This window comes from Halteromyces radiatus, assembly GCF_025201355.1.
Source record: "Halteromyces radiatus strain CBS 162.75 chromosome Unknown BX664scaffold_2, whole genome shotgun sequence".
NCBI classification, from domain to species: domain Eukaryota; kingdom Fungi; phylum Mucoromycota; class Mucoromycetes; order Mucorales; family Cunninghamellaceae; genus Halteromyces; species Halteromyces radiatus.
This window is the reverse complement of record NW_026251688.1, coordinates 2,689,763-2,707,863: the sequence shown is the minus strand read 5'-3', so window position 1 is coordinate 2,707,863 and position 18,101 is coordinate 2,689,763. Positions and strand designations below refer to the sequence as shown.

The 18,101-nt window shown below is 33.9% G+C and overlaps 6 protein-coding genes across 6 annotated transcripts; 5 read left to right on the top strand and 1 right to left on the bottom strand.

The window, feature by feature from the left end:
- Positions 1-34: 34 nt before the first annotated feature.
- On the top strand, positions 35-7,261 carry BX664DRAFT_257845 (uncharacterized protein; the record flags this gene model as incomplete). Its single annotated transcript, XM_051540527.1, has 8 exons — positions 35-689; positions 805-1,088; positions 1,147-1,413; positions 1,514-3,263; positions 3,810-4,625; positions 4,985-6,095; positions 6,195-7,077; positions 7,157-7,261. The coding sequence occupies 8 exons, from the start codon at positions 35-37 to the stop codon at positions 7,259-7,261; spliced, it is 5,871 nt and encodes a 1,956-aa protein (XP_051403402.1).
- On the top strand, positions 7,050-7,507 carry BX664DRAFT_325702 (uncharacterized protein). The gene is made up of 2 exons (XM_051544084.1): positions 7,050-7,077; positions 7,157-7,507. Exon 2 carries the CDS (start codon positions 7,265-7,267, stop codon positions 7,448-7,450), a length of 186 nt encoding a protein of 61 aa, XP_051403401.1. The 5' UTR covers positions 7,050-7,077; positions 7,157-7,264; the 3' UTR covers positions 7,451-7,507.
- Positions 7,508-7,533: 26 nt separating this feature from the next.
- On the top strand, positions 7,534-8,401 carry BX664DRAFT_325700 (uncharacterized protein). The gene is made up of 2 exons (XM_051544083.1): positions 7,534-7,947; positions 8,100-8,401. The coding sequence occupies exons 1-2, from the start codon at positions 7,555-7,557 to the stop codon at positions 8,220-8,222; spliced, it is 516 nt and encodes a 171-aa protein (XP_051403400.1). The 5' UTR covers positions 7,534-7,554; the 3' UTR covers positions 8,223-8,401.
- Positions 8,402-8,473: 72 nt separating this feature from the next.
- On the top strand, positions 8,474-10,976 carry BX664DRAFT_325698 (aminotransferase). Its single transcript, XM_051544082.1, has 11 exons — positions 8,474-8,586; positions 8,661-8,830; positions 8,903-8,929; positions 9,011-9,177; positions 9,247-9,263; positions 9,367-9,436; positions 9,491-9,812; positions 9,881-9,933; positions 9,994-10,075; positions 10,177-10,572; positions 10,653-10,976. The coding sequence occupies exons 1-11, from the start codon at positions 8,495-8,497 to the stop codon at positions 10,676-10,678; spliced, it is 1,422 nt and encodes a 473-aa protein (XP_051403399.1). The 5' UTR covers positions 8,474-8,494; the 3' UTR covers positions 10,679-10,976.
- Positions 10,977-11,457: 481 nt separating this feature from the next.
- BX664DRAFT_325693 (uncharacterized protein) lies at positions 11,458-12,629 on the bottom strand. Its single transcript, XM_051544081.1, has 4 exons — positions 12,506-12,629; positions 12,389-12,444; positions 12,210-12,315; positions 11,458-12,144 (listed from the first exon to the last, which is right to left on the bottom strand). The coding sequence occupies exons 1-4, from the start codon at positions 12,590-12,592 to the stop codon at positions 11,608-11,610; spliced, it is 786 nt and encodes a 261-aa protein (XP_051403398.1). The 5' UTR covers positions 12,593-12,629; the 3' UTR covers positions 11,458-11,607.
- Positions 12,630-14,418: 1,789 nt separating this feature from the next.
- BX664DRAFT_325692 (4-hydroxyphenylpyruvate dioxygenase) lies at positions 14,419-16,033 on the top strand. Its single transcript, XM_051544080.1, has 4 exons — positions 14,419-14,531; positions 14,599-15,116; positions 15,189-15,448; positions 15,521-16,033. Exons 1-4 carry the CDS (start codon positions 14,529-14,531, stop codon positions 15,934-15,936), a joined length of 1,197 nt encoding a protein of 398 aa, XP_051403397.1. The 5' UTR covers positions 14,419-14,528; the 3' UTR covers positions 15,937-16,033.
- The last annotated feature ends 2,068 nt before the right edge of the window (positions 16,034-18,101 follow it).

Here is an 18,101-nt window from a genome sequence, read left to right as displayed (position 1 = left end):
TTTTTTATTTATAGCATCTCTTCTTGAATACCCAATGTCGGACTTACCTAACAGAGTCAACCTTTCTACGACGTCTATTCCTACACCTCCATTGACTACCTCTTCAACATTTTTGGGCTCAGCAGCAAATTCATCATCATCATCATCACCATCATCATCATCTTCACCAGCATTCAATATTACTCAACAACAACAACAACAACAACAACAACAATCATTATTATCTGGAAATATCAATAATACCGACGTATGTCCTACATGTGTTACAGAGGCAGTCAAAGTGGCTTCTGCTGTCTATGCTGGGGAACTGGATCAAAGAGTAACATGTGATCATAGTTGTTGTGGTTTGGTTGGTCCTATTCCTTTCTCTGCTCCTATAAATACGTTGAAGAATGCTGTCAATGCTATGGCTGATCACTTACAACGTGTTTCTGATGAAGTTTTATATGTAGCTCATGAAACTGCCGTCAAAGGAAAATTAGGTGTACAAGTTCGTTATAATCAAGATATGACTGGTGTTTGGCATGATGTCGTTGTGAACCTCAATGATATGACAAGAAATCATTTGGAACAAGTACGTGATATTGCCGATGTATCGAACGCTATTGCTCGTGGGGATCTCAGTAAAGCCATGACTGTACCCGTCAAGGGGGAAACTTTATTACTCAAGGATACATTCAATACAATGGGTAAATATAGAACTGGGTCTAGATTCCGATGGATCCAAAAAAAAAAAAAAAATTGCATGATCAACTGACCAATCATTGCTTTTTCTTTTTTTTTTCTTTTTTTTTCTCTTTATAGTCAACCAACTGAACCTGTTTGCATCTGAAGTATCAAGAGTTGCTCATGAAGTTGGAACTGAAGGCAAATTAGGTGTAGAAGCCAAGGTAGCTGGAGTCGATGGTATATGGAAGGAATTGACGGATAATGTGAATACAATGGCCACCAATCTTACCAATCAAGTGAGAGATATTGCTCAAGTTTCCAAATCTGTCGCCAAAGGTGATCTAACCAAAAAAGTCACTGTGGAAGTTAAAGGGGAAATGCTTGATTTGAAAAATACTATCAATACTATGGTCGATCAGGTAAAATGAAATGAAATTAAAATTTAAACAAAACTAAACTTTTTTTTTTTTTTTTTAGTTATCTACTTTTGCAACAGAAGTCACTCGCGTATCATTGGAAGTTGGAACGGGTGGTATACTAGGTGGACAAGCTATAGTTAAGGATGTAGCCGGTACTTGGAAAGATCTTACTGATAATGTAAATATGATGGCATACAAAATCACTAGTCAAGTTCGCGATATAGCCGTTGTAGCCAAAGCTGTAGCTGAAGGAGATTTATCCAAAAAGGTCGTTGCCAATGCTCAAGGTGAAGTTTTGGAATTGAAAAATACAATGAATCGAATGGTAAGTATGATCTATCTTTTTTTTTTTTTTTTGAAAATTATTCTACACAATTTTTTTTTTTTATACTTATGATTCTTTTTTTTTTTTTTTTATGAAACAGGTGGATCAATTACGATTATTCTCTGCGGAAGTACGACGAGTATCACTTGAAGTTGGTGTGGAAGGAAAACTGGGTGGACAAGCCATGGTCAAGGATGTGGGTGGTACATGGAAAGATCTTACTGATAATGTTAACATTATGGCTGCTAATCTTACTACTCAAGTACGATCCATTGCTGAAGTTACTAAAGCTGTGGCCAAAGGAAATCTTAGCAAGAATATTGATGTGGAAGCAAGAGGGGAAATTTTGGATCTGAAAAATACTGTCAATGATATGGTCGATCAACTCCGTGTATTCTCAACTGAAGTTACTCGTGTGGCCAAAGAAGTCGGTACGGAAGGCAAATTAGGTGGTCAAGCTGAAGTACCTAATGTGGATGGTACATGGAAAGATCTCACAGATAATGTCAATACAATGGCCACCAATCTCACTACTCAAGTACGTTCTATAGCTGTTGTCACCAAAGCTGTTGCCAATGGGGATCTATCCAAAAAAATTGAAGTCGATGTCAGTGGTGAAATCTCAGATTTGAAAAATACTGTCAATGATATGGTGGATCAACTACGTGTATTTGCATCAGAAGTCACTCGTGTCGCTCGTGAAGTTGGTACTGAAGGAAAATTAGGTGGGGAAGCCATTGTACCTGCTGTTAGTGGCACTTGGAAAGGTCTTACAGACAATGTGAACACAATGGCAGCTAATCTGACAACTCAAGTACGTTCTATCGCTGTTGTTACCAAAGCTGTAGCTAAAGGGGATCTCTCTAAAAATATTGATGTCGAAGCTCGTGGTGAAATCCTGGATCTCAAGAACACTGTCAACAATATGGTGGATCAACTCAATGTATTTGCATCTGAAGTCACTCGTGTAGCAAAAGAAGTAGGTACAGAAGGAAAACTAGGTGGTCAAGCTGAAGTACCCAATGTGGATGGAACATGGATGGATCTTACTGACAATGTCAATCAAATGGCAGCCAATCTTACAACTCAAGTGCGATCTATTGCTGAAGTGACGAAGTCTGTAGCCAACGGTGATCTATCAAAGAAAATCGAAGTGGAAACCCGTGGAGAAATCCTGGAATTGAAGAATATCGTCAATGATATGGTGGATCAATTACGTGTATTTGCATCAGAAGTCACTCGTGTAGCAAAAGAAGTTGGTACGGAAGGCAAATTAGGTGGTCAAGCAGTAGTACAAGGTGTTGCAGGCACTTGGTTTGAACTAACAGACAATGTGAACATCATGGCGGCCAATCTGACGAATCAAGTACGAGCGATTGCTGAAGTAACCAAGGCAGTGGCAGATGGTGATCTTTCTAAAAAGATTGAAGTGGAATCGGGTGGTGAAATCTCTGAATTGAAGGATACTGTTAATAATATGGTGGATCAATTACGTATTTTTGCATCTGAAGTCACTCGTGTGTCGAAAGAAGTTGGAACGGAAGGTAAATTAGGCGGTCAAGCAGTGGTACAAGGAGTTGCAGGCACTTGGAATGAACTCACGGATAATGTCAACATCATGGCAGCTAATCTGACGGATCAAGTACGTTCAATTGCTGAGGTGACAAAAGCAGTGGCACTAGGTGATTTATCCAAGAAAATTGAAGTGGAATCAGGTGGAGAAATATTGGAATTAAAAAATATTGTCAACAATATGGTGGATCAATTACGTATCTTTGCATCAGAGGTCACTCGTGTGTCGAAAGAAGTAGGGACTGAAGGGAAACTGGGTGGTCAAGCAGTGGTACAAGGTGTAGCTGGTACTTGGAACGAACTTACAGACAATGTCAACATTATGGCGGCCAACCTCACAACTCAAGTACGATCTATTGCTGAAGTGACAAAAGCAGTAGCAAATGGTGATCTATCGAAAAATATTGATGTTGAAGCTCGTGGTGAAATTTTGGATTTGAAGAACACAGTTAACGAAATGGTGGATCAATTACGTGTGTTTGCCTCGGAAGTGACTCGTGTAGCAAGAGAGGTTGGTACAGATGGAAAACTGGGTGGACAGGCTGTTGTCAACGGTGTAGCAGGTACTTGGTTGGATCTAACGGATAATGTGAACACGATGGCTGCAAATCTTACAACACAAGTTCGATCGATTGCTCAAGTTACAAAAGCTGTTGCATTAGGTGATCTCTCCAAGAAGATTGATGTAGAAACTCGCGGTGAAATACTGGAACTCAAGAATATCGTCAATGACATGGTGGATCAGCTGCGTATTTTTGCTTCAGAAGTCACTCGGGTGTCAAAAGAAGTAGGAACGGAAGGTCAGTTAGGTGGACAAGCGCTAGTACCCAATGTTGCAGGCACATGGGAAAGTTTGACCGACAATGTGAACATCATGGCGGCTAATTTGACGAATCAAGTACGATCTATTGCTGAAGTGACCAAAGCAGTGGCTCTGGGTGATTTATCCAAGAAAATTGAAGTGGAATCAGGTGGAGAAATATTGGAATTAAAAAATATTGTCAACAATATGGTGGATCAATTACGTATCTTTGCTTCAGAAGTCACTCGTGTATCGAAAGAAGTTGGAACGGAAGGAAAATTGGGTGGACAAGCTTTAGTACCGAATGTAGCAGGTACTTGGAATGAACTTACCGATAATGTCAACATCATGGCGGCTAATCTTACCAATCAAGTACGATCTATTGCTGAAGTGACAAAAGCAGTGGCTAATGGCGATCTCTCGAAAAAAATTGAAGTAGAATCTGGTGGTGAAATCTCTGAATTGAAGGATACTGTCAATAATATGGTGGATCAATTACGTATCTTTGCCTCCGAAGTCACTCGTGTATCGAAAGAAGTTGGAACGGAAGGAAAACTGGGTGGTCAAGCTTTAGTACCGAATGTAGCGGGTACTTGGAATGAACTCACTGACAATGTCAACATCATGGCGGCTAATCTTACCAATCAAGTACGATCTATTGCTGAAGTGACAAAGGCAGTGGCCAATGGTGATCTTTCCAAAAAAATTCATGTAGAGACACGTGGGGAAATCTTGGATTTGAAAATCACAGTCAACTCTATGGTGGATCAACTACGTGTGTTTGCTTCTGAAGTCACTCGTGTAGCTCGTGAAGTAGGCACCGAAGGCAAATTAGGCGGTCAAGCAGTGGTACAAGGTGTTGCTGGTACTTGGATGGATTTGACTGATAATGTTAACCTTATGGCTGGAAATCTCACTACTCAAGTTCGATCGATTGCTCAAGTTACTACTGCTGTTGCTCGTGGTGATTTATCTAGGAAAATCACTGTGGAAGTTCAAGGAGAAATTTTACAACTCAAGTAAGTATAATATATTATATATATATGTAAAAAAAAAAAAAAAAAAAAAAAAAAAAAGAAAAACTAGATGATTCATTTTTTTTTTTTTTGAACAGGGAAACTGTCAATTCCATGGTGGACCAATTACGTGTTTTTGCTGCTGAAGTCACTCGTGTAGCACGGGAAGTGGGTACTGAAGGTATTCTTGGTGGTCAAGCAACTATTGTGGGTGTTGATGGTACTTGGAAAGATTTAACAGACAATGTGAATTTGATGGCAAGTAATCTGACAGATCAACTACGTGGTATTGCTTTTGTATGTAAAGCTGTAGCTCAAGGAGATCTATCCAAGAAAATCGAAGTGGAAGTACATGGAGAAATAGCTGAATTCAAGTATACAATCAACACCATGGTGGAACAACTTAGCTCATTTGCATCTGAAGTGACACGTGTAGCTCATCAAGTGGGCACAGAAGGAAGATTAGGTGTACAGGCACAAGTGATGGATGTAGAAGGAGTATGGCGTGAAATTACAAGCAATGTGAATACGATGGCTTCCAACTTGACAACCCAGGTACGTGCGTTTGCACAAATCTCGGCATCTGCTACTGAAAACGATTTTTCTCGACTGATTACTGTTGAAGCTTCTGGAGAAATGAAATCTCTCAAGACCAAGATCAATCAAATGGTGGGCTCATTACGTGACGCTATACAAAAGAATCGACAAGCAAGGGAAACAGCTGAACTGGCGAATCGATCCAAGAGCGAATTTTTGGCCAACATGTCTCATGAAATCCGTACACCCATGAATGGCATTATTGGTATGACTTCTTTGACTTTGGAAACTGAATTGACTCGACAACAACGTGAAAACCTGATGATTGTATCCAGTCTAGCCAACAGTTTATTGACCATCATTGATGATATTCTCGATATTTCCAAGATTGAAGCTGGACGTATGACTATTGAAGCCATTCCATTCTCCTTACGATCAGCAATGTTTAGTGTATTGAAAACGTTAGCGGTTAAGGCAAATCAAAAGAAGTTGGACTTGATTTATGGTGTGGATAGTGGTATTCCTGATCAAATCATAGGTGATCCATTACGTTTACGACAAGTTATTACAAATCTCATTGGTAATGCTGTCAAATTTACTACTACTGGTGAAGTTGCTTTACATACTCGTTTAGTGGATGTACGTGGTGATGAAGTCAAGATTGAAGTTTGTGTACGGGATACTGGTATTGGTATTCAAGAAGATAAGTTACATATGATATTTGATACTTTTTGTCAAGCAGATGGTAGTACGACGTAAGTGATTATACCAAATGTATATATATATATATATGATGATTGAATGAATAATTTTATTTATTTATTTATTTATTTTATTTATTTATTTATTTATAGACGTGAATATGGTGGTACTGGACTTGGACTCTCTATCTCTAAACATTTGGTACAACTTATGGGTGGTGATCTTTGGGTGGAATCAAATTATGGACATGGATCACAATTTTATTTCACAATGAATTTGAAACGATTTGAACCTGACAAGAATGACATCCACGAAAAAATGCTTCGCTTCAAAGGACGTAATATTTTGTTTTTGGATAGTCTTGGAGATAAAACAGGTGTGATGAATGTTTTAGCTGAACTTGGACTCAAGCCTATCCGTGTGACTAGTATTGAAGAAGCAACCGAGCTCAACTCTAATCCTGGACGTGACAAACGGGCCCCTTTGATTGACACGGTGATTGTGGATCGAATGGTACATGCTGAAAAGATCCGTGAAGCTGTTCACTTGCGATATACACCTATTGTCTTGGTCTCACCAGAAACGCATCTACTCAACATGAAGTTATGTATCGATTTGGGTGTTACAGGATATATCAATTCACCAGTCAATGCCGCTGACCTATCGCATGCGTTACTACCAGCTTTAGAAAGCCATACCACTTTACCTAGTGACTCTGGTAAATCTCTACCTTTGGAAATCCTTTTAGCTGAAGATAATATTGTGAATCAAAAACTGGCTTTACGTATTTTGGAAAAATTTGGTCATCATGTCAAGATTGTCAGCAATGGGAAACTGGCAGTGGATGCCTTTGAAAGGTATTCATTTGATATGATTCTGATGGATGTACAGATGCCTGTCATGGGTGGATTTGAAGCAACACAGAAGATTCGACAAATTGAATCGGCATCAGGAACAAATACACGTACTCCTATTATTGCATTGACAGCACATGCTATGATTGGTGATCGTGATAAGTGTCTTCAATCTGGAATGGTAAGATGATGATGGAGATGTTTTCATTTTTTTTTTTCTTCTTGGACTCATTTTTTTCTTTTTTTTTTTTTTGATTTAGGATGAATATGTTACCAAACCTTTACGATTACCAGAGTTGATCTCTGCCATCAAGAAATTTGCCCCTCAATCTGCTCAAATGATGATGGAACCTCCCAAGAAATAATGGATGTATATCTATTTTTTTTTTTTTGTTAGTCTTATTACCTGTAGTCTATCAATTTCATTTTGTACCTTTTTTTTTTATTATTGGTCTTTGATATATATATACCTTTTTATTTTTATTATTATTGTCGTTATATATTTTTATTCATTTCATTTACTTACTGATTTCTGTATTGGCTTTTGTATATAATATGTTTTCTATTTTCTATTGAAGAATAAATGTTTCTTTTTGAACTGTAACTCCGATTCCTTCTCTCTTTCTTTTTTTTTTTTTTTTTTTTTTTTTCTATCGACATGGTGGCTATAAGAAATCTCTATAGTCAAAGGACCCACCTACTAGTATCACATACTCAACGATCATTCTTTATCAAGACTCTACCTATACGTCGTACCTATACAACAACTACTCCATTGAAAGGTTGGCGCAAATACGCAGATCAATTCAAACACAAACCAGCTTCGTACCTTACAACATTTGCCATTTTACATGAACTGACAGCCATCATTCCCTTCCCTCTTGTCTACTATGGTTTATCATGGTCCTCACTCAAAGTGCCTGTACCAGAACAAGCTGTGAATGAAGGTAACCGTATTGTCAACAAGGTCAGAGTCCGTTATGGCTTTACCCCTTTGGAACCAGATAGTCGTGTCATGATTAATTTGGCTACTACTTATGCTATCGTCAAGGTATATATATATAGAAAATATAGATATCTATATATATTATATATATGTGTGTGTGTGTGAAAAGAAGCGATGGAGGTGGGATGACTATAGACATATATGGAAAGGCTAATCCACTTTTTTTTTTAACCTCGGCGTTTAATGATGATGACTAGATCATGCTTCCTTTACGTATTGGTGCTTCGGTGGCAATGACTCCTTATCTAGCTGAAAGATTGATGGGTCCTTTATTGTCTTCTATTAGTGCCTTATTTAAGAAATCAAAACCATCCTTATAACATCTTTTATTATCATAATGTACTTTTGTATTCCCTCTGGTTTATATTTATAGTTTCCTTTTTTTGACAAAATAAAAATAGATGGTTGATATTATAGTTCTATTGTAATATGATTGGATTGGGTACATAGTTTTGAAAATGGGAAAATTATCCGTTTCTTCCATGTGTGACAACAGCGGTGAATAAAGAAACATATGTTAGATTGCATGACCCATGTTTCTCATTCTTTCTTTTTCTTCTTTTTTTTTTTTTTTTTTTTTCAAAAACAAAATATGGAGAAGAAAACTTCGTCTACTGGTCCATCAAGTTCAGCAAAGCATCATTTCTATGATATTGCCCAAAAAGTCGTGGAACAGATAAGAAGGTAATCAATTAAAAAAAAATATTCTTTTTCTTTTTTTGGCTAATGGATTATGATTCTTTTTTTTTTTTTTTCAGTGAAAAGGATTCTGAGGCTCATCGAGAATTCAGAAGTCATTCTGGAAATATACAGAAAAAGTCGCGAGACGCTTATATCTTTGGTATCGAACATCCTGGCAGTACTGGTGTCATCTATACCACTGATCGTGCAACTAAATTAGGTTTTCGTCCTGATGATCCTACTTGGGGTAAGTAAAATAATAATAATAATAATAGTAATAATAACGGATGATTCTATTTTGTTTCTTTTTTTTTCATAGCAAATTTTGGTCAAGGTGCTCCAGAAGGTATGTTTACTATCATCTAAATTGGTTACAGTCAATGATGAACTTATTTTTTTTTCTTTTGTCATGTGTATCATCATCCAGTGGGTCATATTGATGGATGTATGGATAAACCCACCCATATTGAAATCCCTCTAGCATCACTTGAATATGCCCCAGTGGCGGGTTGTACTGAATTACGATCTGCTGTTGCCAATCTATACAATGAAATCTACAGAAAAAACAAGACGTCGAAATATACTGCCGAAAATGTAAGTCATCACCATTGAAATATATACATGATTGATCCCTTTTCTCTTTTTTTTTTTTTTTAATCTTAGGTGTGCATTGTACCAGGGTAAAAAAAAAAAAAAAAAAAAAAAAAAAAAAAAAAAAAAAAAAAAAAAAAAAAGTGATGATCTTGTCATTAAAAACTTTATATATATCTTTCTCTCTTTCAGTGGTCGAGCAGGAATGACTAGAGTGGCCAGTGTCATTGCTGATGTTGAAGTGGGCTATTTTTTACCCGAGGTAAATGATCATGAATGATTATCGTCTAAATCAACTCATTATTCTTCATCATAGTACACTGCCTATGAACAAATGCTTTCTATCTTCAAACGGTTTGTGCCTATCCCTACATCACTGGATGAAGAAGTGGATTATAGTGTAGATTCAGAAACATTACGCAAACATATTTCTGGATGTGGTATTAGCTTGATCGTACGGTCCAATCCATCCAATCCAACAGGCACTTTGGTGGAAGGAGAAGAGTTAAAAAAAATGATTCAAGTAGGTCGTGATCGACATGCCACTATGGTCTTTGATGAATTCTATTCTGCCTATATCTACTCGCATGATGAATCTCAAAATGGTCGTACTGTGAGTGCTGCTGAATTTATTGATGGTAAATTGAAAAAAGAAAAAAAAAATTGGATAATAATACATAGATACTAAATTTTTTTTTTTAACAAGATGTAAATACTGACAATGTTGTCATTGTGGATGGATTAACTAAGAACTTTCGCGTAAGTACAAAACATCATACCATAAAAAAAGATACAATTGAATCCTTTTTTTTTATTTAGTTACCGGGTTGGAGAATATGTTGGGTAGTAGGTCCAAAAAGAGTTATCAATGCGGTGGAAGCAGCTGGTTCTTTTTCAGATGGTAAAATGAATATTGATACATCATCATTAAAAAAAAAAAAAAAAGTGGACTAAAATGTTTTCTTCTTTTTTTTTTTTGAATAACGATTCATCTAATAATAGGTGGAGCTAATCATCCTTTACAATTAGCCGCTGTGCCGATGCTCCAGCCTGAAACGTATAGGAACGAAGCCAAAGCTTTACAAAGACATTTCCGAATGAAGAGAGATATTGTCTTGAAACGTTTGAAAGAAATGGGCTTTGTCGTACGCAAACCACCTAGGGCCACCTTTTATATTTGGCTTGATCTGTCTGCCTTGCCACCTCCTATCAATGCTGGTTTGGTCTTTTTTGAGGAATGTTTGAAAGAAAAGACAATTTTAGTGCCTGGTATCTTTTTTGATATCAATCCTGCTCATCGTAGAGAATTGTTTGATTCTCCATGCCATCATTTTGTTCGACTATCTTTTGGTCCTCCCCTTGATGATCTCATGAGAGGTCTGGATGGTATGCAAAGAGGTAAAAAAAAAAAAAAAAAAATGACAGTAAACGAATACTTTTTCAACCAAGTATCTTAATGTTTTTTTTTTCCTTTATAGTGATCAATAAATTCAAAAAGGTGTAAACAAAGAACAGATCAATGATAATTGAAATAAAATGATATATATGTATTTTGTTCACGATGATTCGATCTTCAATCTGAGTTCTTTCTTTTTTTAATGCTGTTATATATATGTGTATGTGATTGCACCGCCTTTTCTGGTTATAAATTCCAATTTTTATCGTCTTATTTTTGTCCTCTCTCTTTTCGTTCCGCTACACTTTTTTTTTTTTTATATTAGACTAGATGTCACTACGCGAACCAATTGGATGCTTTGACGATAAAATCGACTGAATGGATGGATAGCATCGTCAATCGAATGGATGGACAACATGATCAATTGAGCTGGTATTACAAAAAATGCTTTTACGAGGATTCGGTTTGAACAAGTAGGCCGGTCAGGGTGATTTTTCGATGGTATCTTCTTCTCGGTTGCCTTCTCTCTCTCTCTCTCTCTTCCTTTCTTTTTTTTTTTTTTTTCTGTAGATTTAGCGATTCTTTATTAGTAGTTGATATCGATAATTACATAGTATATTATCTCTATATAATTTCTTCAATAAAATTGTGTTATGATTTTGTTACTCTTATCATTCTTCTCATTATTATTGTTACCAACATCATAAATCATCATCAATAACACACTACGAAATTTACATTATATCATTATTATAGACAACAATAGGAACCATTCTAGGACTCATCAATCATTAGCAGTTTATTATCATCTGCTTGCCAACTTTCATCATCATACAGTTCGTCTATTATTCGTTCACTATCCATCATACATCATCCTTTAGTCATAATATGTCTTCCTTATAGTCACCATACCATACTTTCATTGAATCAAAAAAAAAAAACATCGTTTCAATTTGGCTATCACTATTCTATAAAGCTTGAAATAAAAAGTGATTTTTATTGTGAGGTTTAAAAAAAAAAAAGATATCTATACCAGTCTAAAATAACAGATCATCCTTTGATACTTTTCCACCTTCGGCATTCACAGTATCAACATCCATTCCCAACACCATGATCTTTTTGAGTCTATCCAATCGATCTTTTTGTAATTGCAATAGTTCTTCCCATTCATCATCATCCACTTGTTGAGGTTCATGACTGTTAGCAAAGCTATTATCACTGCTACTATTGCCACTGTTGTTATTGTTGTTGTTGTTGTCATTATTATTGTTGTTGTTATTGTTAGCAGATAGATTGTCTGGAGTCTCGTTCATTTCTACATCCAATGGGGTATCATCCACTTCCATCATTTCACTATTATTGTTAAAACCTAAAGACAAATCATCGTCTAACGAATTGTTTTGGTTTGATTTGTTCTCTTGCTGTTGCTGCTGCTGCTGTTGTTGCTGCTGTTGTTGTTGCTGTTGTTGTTGCTGTTGTTGCTGTTGTTGCTGAAGTTCTGCTTCCAATTTCTTTTTCGCTAGAGTCACATTGTTTTGTTGATACTGTAGCTGAAGCACCCTTTTGGATTGTTCCTAAAGTATATAGAGTTATTGTTAGTGATAATAGCTAATGAAAAACTTCAGAAATGTCCATTTACCAGAATATAGTAAATCTGATCACACACGGTGTCAAAGTCATCACATTTCTCCAATAATTTTTCAATCAATTGAGGTGGTGGTTCTGTATCAGTCAAGCCTAACCTACTATAGTATTTGTATTAAAGAATAGGTCAATATATATATATATATATATACTGTTCACGTATCCAGTTCTTACCTCGCCTGTGTAGTAGCAAAATAATCTAATATCCTTGAAGAGTGTTCCAAAATATCCTATTATATTCAGCAATACAATCAGTTGTTTATCCTTTTCTTTTTCTTGTGCATTGCTTACGCTTCCCAATAGTTTGTTCAATGTCAATATTTCGTTCTGCAAAGGACGCTGAGTCATGTTATGCGTAGGTTGGAATCGTGGTTGCATGGTGAGATATTAATAACAGGAAAAAGAGAAAAAAAAAAAAAAAAAAAAAAAAGAAGTAAAAAGGGCACAGTCGCGTTCAAAAAAGTCTGAATTTCAAATTGACCTACTGAAAAGAACAAATCTCAAAAAAAAAAAAAAAAAAAAAAAAAAAAAGCTTTTGTTCTTTTGCTTTTCGTTTCTTTCTACTCAACACTTTTGTAATATTAAACTAGTAGATGTTTCTGACTCGACGAGAAACATGATTTTGGAAATAAACTTGCGCTCTGAAGAAATATACTGCATAATGGTAATAATAAACCAAAAAAAAAAAAAAGAAAAGACCAACTTCTACAGTTGACAATTAAAAACAGTGTTTTATTATACAAGTTCTCAAGAGATTGTTTTTTTTAACTCTTTTAATTTTTTTGACTTTTTACCTTTTTTTCAAGTTGGCAAACGATCATCTATAAATCAAGACAATTCAAAACAATTCCTTACCAAAATAACTCAAACTTTTATTTTACCACGTATAACAAGTAAGTACAAGACTTGGATAAAAAGGAATGGATATTTTGGATAGCAGAGATATCATTGTCAAGTTTTTATGGATTAATATCGTTTTAAATAGATATACATTTGTAGATATGACGACAGTATAAGTATTCATTTTGAAAAACTAATCTTTTTGTTTCCCGGAACGGAAATAGAAATACTTTTCTCTCTCGGATTTACTTTTCATCAGTCATATAGTTATTTGCTAGATTGATTGAAGTATAGGGACTTTTGACAAAAAAGGATACTTCTTTATTCTGTGGTACGAATTGCTATTTTATATGTGACTCTCTTAGATGGCTGCATTATTTGATATGGTATCACAGAAAACAAAACAAAAAAAAAATGAATGCTTAACTAATTTTTCCGCTCGTTCATCTTTTTCCTTTTTTTATGTAGGTTAATGATGATGATGATATATATATATATGTAGATTACATCCAATTGATTTATAGTGAAAGGATTGTTTTACAAGCTCTTCGTTTATGAATAGGATAGTTATTAGTTTGATACAAAGAATAAAGAATTTGATTGATAATGTTTAATATTTTACTGTGGGTCATATGAATAGAAATGGATTGGAAAGGTGTAAAAATGAAAAAGATGTTCCGAGAAGTATGATCAATTTTCCTTTTTTTTGAATGAAAAGTTTTATCATCTTTTTGAGAATTCTAGTGTCAAATAATGAAGCATAATAAAAAGAAAATCTTTCGGAAAAAGTATCATTGTTCTTCCTTTGGAAATCAAAGTGATCAAAAAAAAAAAAAAAAAAAAAAAAAAAAAAAAAAAGAACAACATTATGAATGAGTCTCATATATACAATGTTTTTTTTTCTTTTAAAGTCATTTGTACTACAATTGAAAAAAAAAAAAAATTAAAAGAAATAAAAAAAAATAAAAGAACACGGAATGAACAAAAATGTGGGGAAGCCCTAATTATCGGAAAAACTTGTAAAATTATGGGATTTTATTCCGTTAACCGGTTTCAAGCCAAACTTTCTTTTCAATATTCCGTTAACAATTGACAACAGTTTTTCTTTTATTATGATTTTATGATTAATATTAATTTACAATTGTTTTCTTTTTTTTTATTATTATTATTATTATATTAAAATAATAATTATATATAAAATAGACATTTTTTCCTATTCTAATAATCATTCATCATGTATCATTTATTCTATTAGCGGTAAATGAAAAAAAATGATAGGCAGGAGTTGATTCTTATCGTGGGAAACATTTTCTTCCCACGATTTTCTATAAATGCGTTCTTTAACTTCTCTTTCCCGTTTTTTATTTTTTTTTCTTGTTTTTTCCTTCTTTTTATATAAAATTTGAATTTTCTCTTCACCCCCTACTCTTTTTTTTTTTAATTTACATTCAAATATCAATATAAACAAGTGATTATGGTAATATATAGAAACATAGTTTTTATTTTTTTATTTTTTTAAATCTAACGATTACATTTTATTATAGGCTACTACTTATACTAAAGAAAATAATCCCTTCGCTGGTTTTGATCACCTTCGATTTACTGTGACTAATGCAAAGCAAGCTGCTTCTTTTTATTGTACTCGATTGGGTTTCAAGCACTTTGCTTATCGAGGATTAGAAACTGGAAGTCGTGACACTGCTGCTCATGCTGTCAAGGCTGGTGATGCTATCTTTGTCTTTGAATCACCTATCCAACCTCATTTGCAACAAGAAATGGCTCAAGAAATCGCTCGTCGTGGTGATGGTGTCAAGGATGTTGCCTTTACTGTGGATGATTGTAAGGCTGTTTATGAAAAGGCTGTTGCTCGTGGTGCCATTTCTGTCCGTGCTCCTGAAGCTTTCACTGATGAGGATGGTACTGTCATTATGGCCACTCTCAAGACCTATGGTGATGTGGAACATACTTTGATTGAACGCAAGAATTATAATGGTGTATTTTTACCTGGTTTCAAGGATTCATTGACTTCTCTTCGTTATGAAGATCCTTTGGAAAAGATTTTGTAAGTCAATGAATAGGAGGGGATAATTTATCATGACTGACCACCTTTTTTTTTTTTTTTTTTTTTTTTTAGGCCTTCAGTTCCTTTGGCTTTCATTGATCATGTTGTTGGTAACCAACCTGATGATATGATGGAATCAGCTGCTTCTTTCTATGAAAATGCATTCGATTTCCATCGATTTTGGTCTGTGGATGATAAACAAGTACATACTGAATATTCTGCTTTGAGATCTGTGGTCATGGCTGATCCTGCTGAAAGAATCAAGGTACCTATCAATGAACCTGCTTTGGGCAAGAAAAAATCTCAAATTCAAGAATTCGTTGACTTTTATGGTAAAATCATCAATACAAGAAAAAAAAATTGTATTCTTATCTTTTTTTATTATTATTATTAATGATAATTAGGTGGCGCTGGCGTTCAACATATTGCTATCAACACTTCCGATATCATCACATCTATCACCAACTTACGTGCTCGTGGTTGCGACTTTTTAACCATTCCTGACAAATACTATGACAATCTACGAAAAGCATTGGCTGTCCATAATCAAACCGCCAAACGTCCTGTGGTAGAAGATTTGGATATTCTTCAAAAATTGAAAATCATGGTTGATTACGATGAAAATGGTTACCTATTACAAATCTTCACTCGTCCTTTGGAAGATCGTCCTACCGTCTTTGTTGAAATCATCCAACGAAGAAATCATAATGGTTTTGGTGCTGGAAACTTCAAGAGTTTGTTTGAATCTTTGGAATTGGAACAAGATCTCCGTGGTAATCTGACTGACATGGAACAACCTCAAGCTGCTCCTAGCAATTAGTTTCTTATTATTATTATTATTGTTATTATTATTATATATATATATACACACACACCCATATCAACACATGCATATTATTCTCCTTTATTATTTTGACACTTGATGAAATAAACATTTTGATGTTCTTTTCCTCTTCATTGTATCTTTTCTTTCATATCATTTTTTCAAGTCCATCTCAGTATGTATCTAATATAGAGTTAAAATGGATACTATAATATTATGGTTGTATGATAGAAAATATGAATTTATTAGATAGTAATGTAAAGTAGAATAATAATAAATATAATGTAAAACGCTAATTAAAAGAAACCAACTACTGTTGGAAAAAGAAAGAAAGAGAAGCAGCCCAAACCAAGACAAGAGAGTTATCGAAGAGATACTTTTACCTAACTTGCTATTCTTTTATCCAATAGAAAACATTGTTATATATTCAGTTAATCCTATTGTATATTTCTTCATATATCTATCTACTATATGTTCACAAAAAAAAAAAAAAAAAAAATAGGTTAGTTCATAATATGAAAGGCTAAGAAGAAGAAAAAAAAAAGAAAAAAAAAGGAAAGAATAAGTATAGAGTAAGTATATAGTAAAGTATAGAGTAAATATAATATGTAAAGAATGACTTTTAAATATATAATATAGATTAATAAAATAATGTATAATGGTAACTTAACAATGTCCAAAGTGCCAGTGGTTAAAAAAAAAAAAGTAAAAAAATAAAAAATAAAAAAAAGCAAAAGGAAAAAAAAAAAAAGTGAAGAGCGCGCCAATTTTTCTTTTGTCAGAGCTTGGTCCAACTTTTTTTTCAATCTCCAGATTTTTTTTGATCTCGACCAACTTTTTTTTTTTTTTGAGATTGGAACCTCCAGACTCTTTTTTTTTTGATCCAACACACCCCCACATTGAGACCGGACTTTCAATGTATACCATTTATGGAAAACACTTATGATTTGCATTAAAAGAAAGTAGAATTAGATGAATAAATAATAATAATAAATAGGATGATGATGATATGAAGATAAACTTTATTAAACAAGAAGAAGAATATAAGATAATAAGACTAAAACTATCAATAAAAGAAACTATAGAAAAAAATATCATCTATTTACACACAAATTGATTTCCCTTTTCCAGTTGTTATTAATAATATACTGTAGTTACATTAGTTATTCATCCTTTTTATATATCTAATTTTCGTTTGGTTCTGTGATCCGTATATATAGGATGATGATGCATCAAAATAATAAAAAAAAGAAAGAAGAAGAAGAAAAAGAGAATGAGAATCATATTTTAAATATTCTTTTTCATTTTTTTTTTATATCTTACTTTGAATGCACTAATTGATCATACTTGAAAATGATCATAACAATTGAATAATAGTAACATAATAAGACTGATGGACGATGTATCATGACAACCTATCTATTTAATAAATAAATGTTTAATGGTTGATGTGTATAATATATATATTCCACTGTAGTTGGAACTTATACCAATAATATTTGAAGGATGACAACGATAGTAATGATAGCGATATCAATTTCCACGAGGATAACTAACTGATGAGAATTTAAACGATCTTGAATAAAAAGGATGCCTTTATAGAGAATAGAGTAACATATAAGCAGTTCAACTTGTATTTGTGACACTACCCATCCACAAAAAAAGAAAGAAAAAAAAAAAGAAAAGATGATATTAATGATTGACAAATCCTTCATTATCGTATTTTAAGCCTTACCTTCAAAGGTAATACCCTTGATTTTGTTTTGTTTGTGCTTGATAACCATAATTGATAGATATATTCAATAGCCTTTCCATTGGCATGATACTGGAATACTACTGAGAAGAAAAAAAAGGAAAGAATGAGAATCGCAGCCATACCTAAATCACTTACTATTTTACTATTTCTTTTTTTTTTTTTTTGGATTTATAGTAGTACCTTTGATAGTTATAGTCCCATTGTTATAGTTTCATGATCTGTTGAATATATATTGAGGATTCAGTTTCTAAAGAAGAGTCAAGAGATGGTATTTCTATAGCAAGATAAAAAAAGAGGGAAAGAGAGAGAGTTTAGTTAACAAGTATATAAAGTTCCTTTTATTATATCTTTACTTACTTTTTATACAAAATAGAAAAAAGAAGAAGTTTATAAAAGTAGTGATAAA